General features: G+C 41.4%; 1 protein-coding gene across 1 annotated transcript in view; it reads left to right on the top strand.

The window, feature by feature from the left end:
• The window catches only part of Mcf2l2 (MCF.2 cell line derived transforming sequence-like 2), a 214,640-nt gene that overhangs the window by 166,174 nt on the left and 33,470 nt on the right, over positions 1-14,996 (top strand). Inside the window, exons 19-21 of the mRNA XM_070029674.1 lie at positions 6,502-6,594; positions 7,640-7,732; positions 10,322-10,393. Coding sequence (XP_069885775.1) covers positions 6,502-6,594; positions 7,640-7,732; positions 10,322-10,393 — 258 coding nt within the window. The remainder of the gene's footprint in view (positions 1-6,501; positions 6,595-7,639; positions 7,733-10,321; positions 10,394-14,996) is intronic.

Raw genomic sequence — 14,996 nt, 5'->3', positions numbered from 1 at the left:
GTTCTCCACTTGTTTACAGGGACAGCAGAGGCTGGCACAATGAAGCACGTTGAAGTAACATCCTCTACCATAAACCTTCTTGTTTTTTTATGAAAACCATGTCAATCACCCTGGTGTCTTCCCTCCCTCCCTCCCTTCCTCCCTTCCTTCTTCCCTCCCTTTTTTCCTTCTTTTCTCTTTCTTTCCTTCTTTCTTTTCTCTTTCTCTTTTTTCTCTCTTTCCCTTCCTTCCTTCCTTCCTTCCTTCCTTCCTTCCTTCCTTCCTTCCTTCCTTCCTTCCTTCCTTCCTTCCTTCTTTCCTTCCTTCCTTTCTTCCTGTCTGTCTGTCTTTCTTTCTTGTCTTTCTTACAGTACTTGAATTTGAACTTCAGACCTCTCTACCAACTTGAGCCATACCTTCATTCCTTTTTTGCTTTTTACAGATAAAGTCTTATGCTTTTGCCCAGGGCTGGGTTGTGATTCTTTTACATCTATCTTTTGAGTGGCTGAGATTATAGATGTAGCCTGATGTACTGAGCTTCATAGGGCCTTGCAAACATATCTTTTAGGGGAAGGGGGTTGCGGGAGTACAACACTGGAGCTGTCTTCAAATCTCCATCTTCCTTCTTTGCCTCCCATGGAGCTGGATTACTGGTGTGTGCTACCACACACATCCTATCCTCCAGTTTCTCAATCCTTCCCACTTTTCTCTCTCCCACCGAGGCCTAATTCTCATTTACCCTCTTGTTTTTCTTTTGGTGAACCCAAGGCAAGAGAAAAACAACAATTATTTTTCTGGTACTAGGATTTGAACTCAGAACTTCTCACTTGGTTGGTTTCCTTGTTTGGTTGGCACTCTACCAGTTGAGCCATGCCTCCAGCCTGGCTTTTTCAGATGGATCATCACAAACTTTTCTGCCCAGGCTGGCTTCTAACTGCAGTCCTCCAGATCTTAGCCTCTTAAATAGCAAGGATTACAGGCTTGAATCACTGGTGCTTGGCTACAACTTAAAAAAAATTAAATACCTAAGGTGTGTATGGTATATAGGAGAAAGTAAAGATAAAGTCAAGATAAAATGAAGGTGAACAAACAAAAACTCCCAGGTTTCAGAGTATTTGACCTAATGAAGAAACTGAGTCTCCATTGGCTTTGTATGTCTTTCTGCCTCTGAAACCTCTGCTTCAACAGACTTCCAAGTGCCAGAGCTGAAGACACAGTACACACTGTTTTGGTCTATTTGGTCCATCTGGTCCATTTCTTCCTTGAATTATCACTATTAGGGTTTTATACTATTCTGTGCTTTGATACTTATAAACCTACTGATGGGAAATCTAGCTTCAGCACTCACAGTAGTTTATGATTATATTGTTATTGGAAAGACTAAATTTTTGAATGAGAATAGGCCAACTCATTGTTGGAAGAAATAATGGATACTATCAAGAATTGTTGAAACATGAGGGAATGATGGTGGAATTGCTGACTAAACACTTTATGACTCTTACGTTGGGAAGAACCTTGGAAATTACCTATCTAAAACACAAACCTCCTATCTCATCCCATATGATTTATATTGTTAGAGATTTAAAATATGAGTAATAAACTCTTATCATGTCCAAAGTTATTCTCTGAGCTAAAATAAACCAACTAAAAAAACCACAATTATCTAATCACTTCTTAGAGGGAGCTGGGCATAGTTGGGAAGGCTGCTATTGGGTCATGGTCCCTCACCGCTGACTACAGAGCAGTTTGCTTTTCTCAATAATATTTGCATACAGGGAAGTGAATTTTGACCCAAAAATGACTAAGTGTGTTCCTCAGATGTGATCATCAGTCTCACCTAGGAAGGTTAAAACACCCTCTATACAGACAGTATTTGTCAGAGGTTTGCTGGTTTTCACTTACTCTGAGAGCTCACAAAGTCCAATGGAGAGAGCACCCTAGTGGCACTCAGAAAATGGAACTTATCTTCTAAGCAGAGCCACTTGCTAGCTAGATGACCTGAAATAACCCTTGGAATCTCAGTTTCTCCCAGAGGAGAAAGCTGGGCTGAATGGCACCAATGCATTATGGGAAACCGATGCTGAACCCATGCAAGAATGCACACAGAGGGATCTACAGAAGCATTTGATCAGCATCCCCTCTACTCAGTACTCTGAGTATAAGTGGGCATTTGTTGGGAGTTTCTGCCCAGGATTTCCCAATTCAAGGAGCTGACTTTTGTTATAAGTCCATTTAACAGAGGCCAGGATGAAATTGATGTTAAAGAAGGTTAGGGAACTGGCAAATTGCCCATACATTTATCATTGACCAAGTCAGAGACTGAACCTTGGCTATCTACCTATCACCAACACTCTTAAGCCTCAATCTATCAGACCTTATGTTTCCTTGTGTTACTGGCAGTACTTTTATGGCCTCATAGATACTATAAAAGAGATTAGGGTCATAGGGCATTTTCATTTGTGGCTGGTTCATCCTCATACTTTCTTGTGGGAATTCTGGACTATTAGTCAATATAAGAAAACTGTAGAGCCAAGCACTGGTGGCTTATGACTACTATCCTAGCTACTCAGGAGGCTAAGATCTGAGGATCAAGATACAAAGCCAACCTGTATATCTCCATGGGATTCTTGTCTCAAATTAACTACCAAAAAGCTCAAAGTTAAAGTGTGGCTTATGTGGTAGAGTGCCAGTACTGAGCAAAAAAGCCAAGTGAGTACAGGGCCCTGAGTTCAAGCATCAAATGTGGGTGTACACACTGTCTCTCTCACACGAATAATTTAGATCAATTATTGTATTTTTGTACTTGAAGTCCTACAGTGTTCTGTGTTGTTCAAAGGGCAGAATAAAGACAATGGATTTTTAAGAAGGTAGGTTTCAGTATTGGTCAGTCAAGGTCCTTCTAATTACCAGAAGTCAGGATAAGGTGGTCAGCTTGTGAGAATGTGGCACACCCTATATGGAGGCAAAGTGTCAAACTCTCCTTCCATTTCTGATAATTTGGTTGGTGTAAGGAAAGCAATGAAACCTTGGACTCTCATTGGGGTCATGGCTTGGGGTGTTTCATGGTATCTGAGTGCTCTCACCAACAGGATCAAAGGTAACTGAGATAATCTTAATGTTTAGAATAGTTTGTAAACTTAGCCTCCAGTACAGCAGGAATAGTCCCTACAGACAATAGGCTACTGTCAGGCTATTGTATTGTATGAGCCATTGAGTTAAATAAATGTACTTAGCATAGTACATGACACATCAGAAGCATATAATAGGTAGGATTGGACCCAGGACCTCATACTAGGAAGTACTCTACCACTTGAGCCATGTCCCCAGTACCCCATTTTTCTCTCCCCTCTTTTATGCCAACTCTTAGGCTTGAACTTAGGACCTGAGCATTGTTTCTTTGCTTGTTGCTTAAAGCTAGTTGAATCACAGCTCCACTTCTGGCTTTTTGCTGGTTACTTGAAGATTCCCATAGACTTTACTCCCCAGGCTAGCTTTGAACCATAATCCTCAAATCTCAGCCTCCGGAGAAGGAAGGATTTACAGGCATGAGCCACTGGTGCTTAGCTAGCCTATCTTTTTCTAAGATAGGATCTTTGTTACCTTTACTCAGTCTACTTTAAGTTCTTCCTGCCTCGCAAGTAGCTGAGATAACAATAGGTAATTCTTTTTTAAAAATTATTAGTGCACATTCATTGTAGAATGAGCTTTTACTGTGATAATACATACAATATACTTGGAATGAATTCACCTCCTCTATTGTTCTTTCTTACACACTTCTCCTTTTTTTGTTGTTGTTTTTGCCAGTCCTGGGGTTGAACTCAGGCTTTTTTGGTCATTAATTGCAGATAATAGTCTCATGGGGGGCTAGGAAGGTGGCTCAGTGGTAGAGTGCTTGCCTTGCAAGCATGAGGCCCTGGGTTCGATTCCTTAGCTCCACAAAAGCAGAAAAAGGTGCAAGTGGTGCTGTGGCTCAAATGATAGAGCACTAGCCTTGAGCTGAATCGCTGAGCGACAGCAACCAGGCCCTGAGTTCAAGCCCCATGACCGACAAAAAAAGAATAGTCTCAATCCTAGGCTCTCAACCTCCTGAGTAGCTATTTTTTTTCTTTTATAACAATTTTAATGGGTTTCATTATTACAGTGATTCTTGAGTGAATGAGTAATGAACATGTTGCAGTTAGTTCAGAATAATCATTATAGTTCATTAACTAATTTGAACAACTTTTTCAAGAACCATCTCTCTACCCTAGGGTGTAACAGCAGGGGTGGGGGGTGGGAGGGTAGTTGCATGTGAATTTTTCCTGGAGCAAATTAAGGACAAAATTGCAATAGCTCTTATACTGAAAAGACCACTTCAAATCCATTAGGAGAGAAGAACTAGAGGAATTGAAGTACTTCATTTGCCACAGCAATGCATTTTTTATTTAATTTTTATTATGTGTGCCAATTCTAGAGCTTGAACTTAGAGCCTCTTATTCCCACTGTCTTTTTTGCTCAAGGTTGGCATTCTTTCACTTGAGCCACAGCTCCACTTTTGGCTGTTTAGTGGTTAATTCGAGATAAAAGAATCTCACAGACTTTCCTGTCTAGGCTGACTGTGAACTGAGATCCTCAGATCTCAGCGTCTGGAGTAGCTAGGATTACAAGTGTGAGCCACAAGTGCTGGCTGGCATCAGTGCGTTTTTGGTATTTTTTGTTTGTTTGGTGCTGGGGGATAAAAGATTTGCCTCGGCCATGCAGACCCTGTGCAGACACCCCCCTAACTCTTGGCTAACTTTCCATCCAGTATTCGTTACCTAGGCAACTGGCACACCTGGAAGCAGTCACCTCCTCCAGCTAGGTCACATCCTGACCCACCTCTGGTCACATGCCTCCCATCTGACCATAGCAGGGTCCCATACCCTGAGGTCACATGGGGATCCAGTGTGGCCACACCTTTCCCCCACCTGGCCACACCTCTTCTTGCCCCTGGTTTAGATAAGTCCCAGCGATAGGTCGCCCCTTCCTTTTTGGGGCCATACTTCTCCACCCTGCACAGATGGGGCAGCAGTTTGATAAATAAACTTCTTTTCCTGCCTGAATAGCACGTGGTGTTCTCTTCAACAGGTACCTAATGAAACCTACCTACTTAATATACCTTACAGGGCTAGGCCTGGTACATGCTAGGCAAGCACTCTGCCACTGAGTACTTTCAGTACCAGCAGTGTGTTGAAAGATAGATTAAACATAATTGAAGCTATGAGGGGGAAAAATTACCTATGTTGACCCAAAGGAAATCAAGACTAGGTAGACCTAGGGGAGAGAGACACTAGCATTTGCAAGGGGTGGCCACATGGGCTTTCCATGTAAACCACATGAGCTCTGTGGATCTGCTTCCACAAGGAGTGGTATGGACAGCAGAGGCTTGGCTGCCCCTTCTGCCCCTTCTCCCTCCCTCCCTCCCTCCCTTCCTCCCTTTCTTCCTTTCTCCCTTCCTTCCTTCTTTCCTTCCTTCCTTCCTTCCATCACTTCCTTCCTTCCTTGTCAGTGGTAGGGCTTGAACTCAGGGCCTGTGGACTGTCCCTGAGCTTTTGTGCTCAAGACTACCATTTAAGCCACAGCTCCACTTCCAGTTTTCTGTTAACAGTCTCACTGACTTTCCTGCCTGGACTGGCTTTGAACTTCGATCCTCAGATCTCAGCCTCCTGAGTAGCTAGGATTACAGGCGTGAGCCACCAATGCCTGCGTATAGCTGTGTTTTGTTTTCCAACTTCCACATCTTCCTTTCAAGGGGTTTCCAGTTTTAGGTTGATTCTTGGGTTTATTTGTGGGGTTGGCATCGAAAGGAGAGGCTATGGAGGGAGAGGGTGGAACTGTTAGCTGCCAGTAGACTTTCTGTCAGTATTACAGCTCATTGTAGAATTGTGTTGTTGTTGTTGTTTGGTTTTTGGTTTGGAGGGGAGGAGTTGCTGCACAAAGAGCAGGGAAAGAAAAACAAAGATCAAATATATCTGTAGTAGCTGGGGGCTCATGGATCACACCTGTAATCCTAGATACTCAGTAGGCTGAGATCTGAGGATTGTAGTTTGAAGCCAGCCTGAATAAAAGAGTCCGTGAGACTCTTACCTCCAATTAACTAGCAAAAACGCCAAAAATTGAGCTGCGGTTCAAGTGATAGAATACCATACCAGCCTTGAGTGAAAAAGCCAAGTGAGAGTGTGAGGCTCTGAGTTCAAGCCTCCATACTAGCACACACACACACAAACACACAAAATCATCAATCTGTGCTTGTGAATTTACTTGTTTACTTATGGCAGTTCTTATAAATGCTACCCAGCCTTTGTGTCTGTGAGTTGTCTTAGATTTATTTATAGCCTCTGCCCCTACCCTATCAACACTCATTTCACACATGGTAACTTACAGAACACTCCACCTATTCACACACTGAAATACACAGGCTTGTGTATGAATGAATGATCATTATCCTATGCACTCACTGTAAAAGCCTCTCTGACTCCTTTGTTCTAATTTTTTCCCACCCAGAAAGAAGATCTCCAGATGTATTTTAAGTACCATCAGAACCTTCCCCGAGCGCGGGCAATCTGGCAAGAGTGTCAGGACTGCGCCTACTTTGGGGTAATGTGGAGCTCACCAACGCTCCCACAGGACTTTCTCCCAGCTACATGTCTACGGGCATTGCATTTTTATTTTCTTTCTTTCTTTTTTTTTTTTTTTTTTTTTTACTATCATTAAGTGGTTGTACAAAGGGATTTTGATTCAACATGCAATGGGTTTTTAAAGAAATCCCAAATCTGAACTAGGAGAGGAATTTGGTACTGGGATTAATGGCTGTTTCAAGTGCCCTATATATTGGAAATTTTGATACTGTCCTTGGTATCCATGGACCAGGCCTGTGAAAAGCAGCTTCAAGTGTAGTAAAAAGACAAACAACAAAACAAAACAAAAAAGTATCCTTCTTAAGGATGGGTTTTTAAATATTGGGGTGCTTATCACTTGCATCTGACCCTAGCTACTAAGGAGGCTAAGATCCAGAGGATCACAGTTTAAAGCTAACCTGCACATAATAGTCCATAAGTTTCCATAACCAGCACTCATGAGTCTAGAGCCATGCTCAAATGCTCAAACACCAGCTGAACAAGCTAAGAGAGTACAAGACCCTGAGTTTCAACCCTGGTGTGTATATATACACTAATGTCTCATTTTGTCACTTTTGAAATGATATCACAAGCCATTGAACTTCTCCAGAGTCCAAATAATATGAATAGATGTGACTCTGCCCCTTATTTGGATGTCGACTGCCTCCTTATTTGTTTATTTGGTTGTTTATTTTGTGTCAGTACTGGGGCTTGAACTCAGGATCTGAGTGAGCATTGTCCCTCAGCTCAAGGCTGGCTCTCTACCACTTGAGCCACACCTCCACTTTCAGCTTTTTGGTGGTTATTTGTAGATGAGTCTCACATACTTTACTGTCCAGACTGGCTTCAAACCTTGATTCTCCAGATCTCAGCCTCCCTAGTAGCTAGGATTCCAGGGGCTGAGGGACCAGGGTCTGGCTATATTTGTATCTTCAGCTCAAAATACTGTCACTTTGGTTCTGGGAGTGGGGTATAAGTGGGGATTGTTGATTTTGTTTCTTATCCTCTCTGTTTGACTTTCAAAGGTTTGCCAGCGCCAATTGGATCATAGTGTCACACTTTTTAGGTATCTTAGAGAACCAAGCCAGAGACTGATGAAATATCAGCTGCTGTTGAAGGTAAAGTCAATCTGATGGTATTTTTCTTGGAAAGCAGATGCCTGAGTTGTGCTCTTAAACACGTGAAGATCTCTGATTTCCTAAAACTCAAGATATGTCTGTGCTGTGGGAAGACCCAAGAGTTAGGTTTAGAAGGAACCTGGGAGCCTAGCTAGATCAAGAACTGAGCCAGTGAATGAGCCTTTCAGAACTCGCCTCAGGGGAGGATGGGAGGGGATGCCAGCTCCTATACCCCACCCCCACCCCGGCCTGTGAGCACTTCCCAAAGGCAGAAGGCAAAACTGGAGTCTCCTCTCCATTTGCCACATCACCCTCCACCTGTCGGTTGAGAATCTGAGCCTGAGAACAGAACAGTAACAGAACGAATTTTGCTGTGTCTGAACCTAAGTGAGCCCTGTTCTGTCTCTCTGTCTCTTTCTCTCTCTCCCTCTCCCTTTCTCTCTTTTTGTCTCTCAACCTGTCTCGTCTTTCTGTGTCTTTCTCATTGCTTCTTTGTCTTTGTCTCTGTCTTTCTGTTTGTCTTTCTTTTTCCCTGTCTCCCTGCCCCCTCTCTTTCTCCTTGTCTCTGTCTTTTTCTGGGTTTGTCTATCTTTATCACCATCTCTCTGCTTCTATTTCTCTCTGTCTCTCTCTGTCTCTCTCTCTGTCTCTCTCTCTCTGTCTCTCTTTCATGCTTTTACTTCGCTGCTGATGGGGCACATCTGCAGACTGCCGTCTTCAGACATCCTTAGCCAGACCTGAGGATCTATCAAGTCTAAACCAAGAAAAGGGTTCAGGCTGTCCCCATAAGCAACTTTTCAAATTATCCAATGTAAGAAATTTAGGTAGCTCTTCTTTTACCCAGTAACAAAATGAAGAAAAATTAGTTACATATATAACTATATATACATATATAGTTATATATGTAAATATATATACATATATAGTTATATATGTATATATATATATATGTATATATATATATATATATATATATATATATATATATATATGTGTGTGTGTGTGTGTTTCTTGGTGGCTTGAGGCTTAGGATCATAGGACCCTAGGGTGGAAAGTCCTGTCTAAATAGAAAAGAAAAGTTAGATTGCTCCATCAAAATCAAAGATGTGAAAATCTGTGAATATACAGCAAACTATGTGACAAATGATCAATAGTCTTAAATAACAATCAGCTCTTAGAAAATAATAATAAACAGGCCTGGGAATGTAACTTAGTGGGAGAGTGCTTGCCTAGCATGAATGAAGCCCTGGGTTCAATTCCTTGGTTCCACATACACAGAAGCCAGAAGTGGCACTGTGGCTCCAGTGGTAGAGTACTAGCCCTGAGCAAAAGAAGCCCAGGGACAGTGCTCAGACCCGAGTTCAAGATCCAGGATTGGAAAAAAATCAATAATAAACTAACGGGTTTGGCAATTTATAAAAGAAATACTAATAGCCGGGCGCTGGTGGCTCACGCCTGTAATCCTAGCTACTCAGGAGGCTGAGATCTGAGGATCGCGGTTCAAAGCCAGCCCGGGCAGGAGAGACTGTGAGACTCCTATCTCCAATAAACCACAAGAAAACCGGAAGTGGCGCTGTAGCTCAAGTGGTAGAGCGCTCGCCTTGAGCTGAAGAGCTGAGGGACAGCGCCCAGGCCCAGAGTTCAAGTCCCACTACCGACCAAAAAAAAAAAAAAAAAAAAAGAAATACTAATAGCCAACTTAAAAAAGTAATTTTATGGCACTAGTTATCTGAGGAGTTCAAATTAACAGTGAGGTAGGATTTCTGTGTAGATTCAACTGGCAAAATTCTGTAATTAAATGGTAATACTGGACGTAGGCTAAGGTCAGCTAAAGGCAGCTAACATTTATGGCTGGCAGGAACGAAGTTCTTCTCTGAAGACCTTGGAAATCTGCCACAAAACGCACACTTACCATTCTACTTTTAAGACCTTATCATTGGGGGAAAGAAAGGTATAAAAAATTATTATTATTACTATTATAAAAATTTATTGCTTCCCGATGTTTGCCATGATTCATAACCATTATTCTGTTGTGGCTTACCTTTATGATGTCACTCTGCCATATCAAAAACTATAATATAGAAAAGGAAATGTCATGAAGAAAAAATAAATGTATGCTGGTCCTAGGGTTTGAACTCAGTGTCTGATCATTGTCCTTGAACCATTTTTGCTCAAAGCTAGCACTCTAACACTTGAGTCACAGCTCTACTTCCAGCTTTTTTACTCTAACACTTGAGTCACAGCTCTACTTCCAGCTTTTTTGGTGGTTAATTAGAAATGAGAGTCCTATCTGAGCTGGCTTTAAACCATGATTCTCAGATGTCAGCCTCTTAGGTAGCTAGGATTACATGCATGAGCCACTGGAAGCTGGCTAGAATTTTTTTTTCCTAAATTGTGTGAAGAAAGGCCCCTAACAAAATGGTGTGGGTGATAGAATTCTGTGCTTGGACAAAGAAGACTGCTTTCCTTCCTTCCCTCTTACAAGTTGCCATACACCTAATGAGTTTAGTACTAGCTGAGATGCTTGCATAGTAGATTTCGTCTGCAATCTGCTTCTTGATTTTCAACAGGGCTTTTGGGTTAATGCAGGCTCTCCTGGATCTTGAGTCTCCTGAAGATGTGGACACAGCCCCGGGTGACCTAGGAGGAGGCTCAGCTAAGGTAAATTTATATAGGTAACTGTTAATAGTGTTTGCCTATGGGTGGGAGCATAGAACACAATTATGATCTTTGTTATCGAAATTTTCTAAAATAGTATGTGTTCTACAGTTCATAGTCAGGGGGAAAAAAAAACTCAAAGGCCATTTTTGACATAAGGATTTCCAGCCCAAGAGAAGCAGATATATTTATTTTCTTTCTTCCGCATGGGTAAGTTTTAGTGGGAATTCAAAGTTCAGTGAACGTGTACAATGTCTACCAAAAAGATTAGAAGCAAACATGATAGAATCTTTGTTGTACTTCTCTCACATTATAGGGTTATAACATGTTTTCTTCTTTGTACTTCTTCTATTGTGTGTGTGTGTCTGTGTGTGTTTGTGTGTGCGCATGCATGCGTGTATGCCAATATTGAGTCTTGAACTCAGGCCTTATGTTGCCTCTTAGCTTTTTTTTTTTTTTTTTTTGATCAAGGCTAGTGCTATGCCATTTGAACTATGCCTTTACTTTCATCTTTTTTCTAGTTAATTGGAGATAAGAATTTCATGGCTGGCTCCAAACCTTGATCTTCAGATCTCAGCCTCCTGAGTAGCTAGATTATAAGCATGAGCCACTAGTGCCCATCTTCTTTGTACTTCTTAGTATATCTAGAATTATTATGTCATGTTTTTCTGTGAGTGGATGTAAGTGAACATATGTGCTTATGAGAGAGAGAGGGGGGGGAAGGGAGAGAGAGAGAGGGAGAGAGAGAGAGGGAGAGAGAAATTGTCAAGGTTTTCTGGGGGGGAAAGGTAGTCACAGTAGGTTAAGAAGAACACAATTTAAACAGAACAATTTCTTTTCCATTTCCTAGAGAAGATTCTGATTGTACCCAGAAAATTTGAAAGGTGTCTCAAGGACCAGTTATTTGCATGTTGGTGAGGACACATTGAAAGTAGACTCCAGGCCTAGGAAAAACCATTTTAGACCATGGGGCAAGGGAAGCTGGCCCTAGTTTGAGCAGTTGCATAAGGATGTAGAGAAACTTTTCTGAGTTCTGTTTTCCATGCTGTACACAAGACATGGGACTGGGGGAGGGGAGGGGTAAGAGGGGGGCGGGCAGTTAGTGTAAGAAGGGCTAGCAGAGAGGGGAGGAGTAGGAGCAGGGAAGTGTCTGAAAGGAAATGAATGGCTACCAGGGAGATGCCTGGTATGAGAACTTTTAATTCCTGTTGACAATGTTAAAATCAGCTCAAGTGGAGAGGCTGTTTTCTCTCTCCAGGAACTTCTGAAGTTCATTTATTGAGTAAGAAGGTAATCCTCCAGCACATGGTTCAGTGGAAGCAGCGTGATCCACCCCATTCACAGCCCAGCCATGTACATCTCTGATCCAAAGATTCCAACACTCAGTGCTTCAAAGGGATTATCAAAGTGAGCCAGGCATGTTGGTACATGCCTATAATCTCAGCACTTGGGAGGCTGAGGGAGGATGATTGGGAGTTTGAGGCCAGCCAGGGCTACATAGCAAGAAAACAAAAGAGAGTCAGGTGGGTAGGGGAGGAAGATGTACAACCTCTCCACTATCAAAGTCTGAAGAAGACAAAAAAGGCAAGGTTCACTGAGAACAGTAAAGAGCTATCCATTCTTTGGTGTAGAAATTAAAGTGCTAAAACAAACAGACTGAGCCTGAATCCTTCTATTCTTATTTACCAAGTGACAGATAAAGATGTCAACCAGGGGCTGGGAAGGTGGCTCAGTGGTAGACCACTTGCCTTGCATGCATGAGGCCCTGGGTTCGATTCCTCAGCACCACATAAGCAAAAAGAAAAAAGCCAGAAGTGGCACTGTGGCTCAAATGGTAGAGCGCTAGCCTTGAGCTGAAGAGCTGAGGGACAGCGCCCAGGCCCAGAGTTCAGGCCCCACAACCAGACCCCCCCCCCCAAAAAAAGATGCCAACCAGGTAGGAAAGAATGAAATCCCAAACCCTTTACTGATGAAACAACCATCACTGTCACAATTTTCTAAGTACCACTGTGGTAATCATTGGAATACTGTGCTTTTAATTAGCAGTTACTTTTCCTCCAATGCTGTGGTTGAGAGGTGTTTTCTTTCCTTTTGTTTTATCTTTTTGCTTCAGTCCTGGGGGCTGAATCCAGGACTTTGTGAATGCTAGGCAAGCACTCTGCCACATAACTCATGCCCCCAGCATTTTTGTTTGTTTGCTCGATATGTCTTTGACCTAGGTTCTGCCCATTACATCTGCTCAGGCTGGCCTTGAAGTTGCAACCCTCCTGCCTTTGTCTCTAAGATAGCTGGGATTACAGACATGTGCTGCTGTACCTGGCCCTTTGGCATTTTTCATTGTGGCAGCATGTGGGCCTGACTGGAGAAAGAAGTGGATGAGGTTTGCAGAGCTGGGGGGAATTCAATGTGCTAAGTGCCATCAATATTATAACTCTGGAATGTAAGGATTAGTAAACTTCCACATAGTAGCTCATCCCTTGCCCCTGTAAGAGTTTGCAAAGATCCTCCTCTGGGATGCCTTTACATATAATTTTACTTGTAGAAATAAGATTCTCAAACTAGCGTAGGGCTAAGCATGTGCACAGGCGTTTGCTGGCCCTGGGACCCAGTGCAGACTAGTCTACCCAGTGTGAATTAGTCCAAACCAAGCAAGAGCTACCACTAGTCAGGCACAAACAGGCCAAACTGGGGTTAGGGCTCTGATAATCTCTGAACCCAAATGCCTAAGTCACAATGAAAGATTACAAGATTCATGAGCAACCAAGACAACAAACTAAATCCAATAGCCAACAGTAATCCAAGGAAGGACTCCAGTGAGAATGGAAAAGAGATGGATAATGAAAGAACTATTTATAAAATGATGACAGAATTGGTCAATAAAATAAAAGGGGAGATGCATAAATGACTTCAAGAACTCAAAGAAGAAATGACAAAGAAAATCCAAACCTCTCAGAAAGATACAGAGAGAAAAATAGATACACTATACATCTCATTAAAAGATGGAATGGACACTGAGAACTGATCTAGGAACCATAAAAAGTTCAATTTCCATAATGCAAACCACAGTGGATTCCAGAGGTAACAGAATAAGTGAACTGGAAAATAGAACTTCAGAAGTCAAAAAAAAAAAAAAAAAAAAAAAAAAAAAGAACTTCAGAATCAAGGTTAAAACAGAGAAGCTAGAACAAAAAGTCAAAAGTATGGAAAAGACACTCACAACCTACCAAAAATAAGTCAAGAAATTGGCACACTCAGCTAAGCAATCAAACATACATGTAATTGGGATCAATGAGGGGGAAGAATTTAATAGTAAAGGCATTGACAACCTATTCAGTAAAATAATAGCTGAGAACTTCCCCACTCTTAAGAGAGAAAATTCTGACCAGCTAAGCAGAAGCATATAGAACCCCCAGTAGACTGGATCCAAGAAGAAACTTCTAGACACATCATAGTAAAAACACGATGTGAATAGCAAAGAACTGATTTTAAATACTGCAAAATTAAAGAAAAAAATTATAATGGAAAGAATATCAGAATCACTGCAGACCTCTCCACACAAATTCTCAATGCAAGAAGGATCTGGAATGGTATAATCCAAGCACTGAAGATCAACAGCTGACTGATCTACCCAGCAAAACTATCATTTACAATAGATGGTGAAACCAAAACCTTCCATGACAAACAAACATTAAAAGAATTCATCGTTATTAAGCCAGCATTGCAAAGAATTCTAAAGGGAAGAATACATTCTGAAGAAAACAATCAAAATCAAACACATAAGACAAAAATCACTTGAAAATCAATTTAGTAAACACAGGAAGAGGAAAGAAACAAAATACAGGAAATCAGGAAAATAACACATCTATCTATAGTAATCCTAAATATTAGTGGACTCAATTCTCCAACCAAATGAAGAAGAATAGCAGATTGGATAAAAAATAAGATCCATCCATTGTTTGCATCCTGTTTTGGGTTATTTTTGAATAGATTAAAGCTTCCATTAATTATGATATATGTCTTTTACTATTTTACTTGTATGTCACATTTATTGAATAAATAAATGATATTAATATCTGATCTTAGATAAAAGAATTCAGATACAGTACAACATACCTTTAGATATAAACAACCTTTAAATATATCTTTATATATTTAGATATATATATATCTTTATACTTTAGATATCAAGAACAGCATAAAGTCTGTCAAGCTAACAAAATAGAAAATAGCCCTATTGCAAAAACCAAAGAAGAAGGAGGAGGAAGAGGAGGAGAAGCAGCAGCAGCAACAGCAGCAGCGTGCCAAGCATAGGGTCTTTCTTTCCTACACCACCTCATGAAAGAAAGAAGGACGGAAGGAAGGAAGGAAGGAGAGAGAAAGAGAAAGGAAAGAAAGAAAGAAGGAAAAAAAGAAAGAAAAGGAAGGAAGAAAGGAAGGAAAGAAGGAAGGAGGGAGGAGGGAGGGAGAGAGAAAGGAAGGAGGGAAGGAAAGAAAGGAAGGAGATTCTCACAATAGGGGATTAGGAAATTTAGATTGCCTTTTTCAATAAGCTCCTGGTGGTAGGGGTATAAAAAAAGAGAAAAGCCTATTTTAAAAGGTTAACTAG

This window comes from Dipodomys merriami, unplaced genomic scaffold, assembly GCF_024711535.1.
Source record: "Dipodomys merriami isolate MVZ:Mamm:240054 unplaced genomic scaffold, mDipMer1.0.p SCAF_2, whole genome shotgun sequence".
Lineage (NCBI taxonomy): Eukaryota > Metazoa > Chordata > Mammalia > Rodentia > Heteromyidae > Dipodomys > Dipodomys merriami.
The sequence above is the reverse complement of the archived record's forward strand: the minus strand, read 5'-3'. Positions and strand labels throughout refer to the sequence as shown.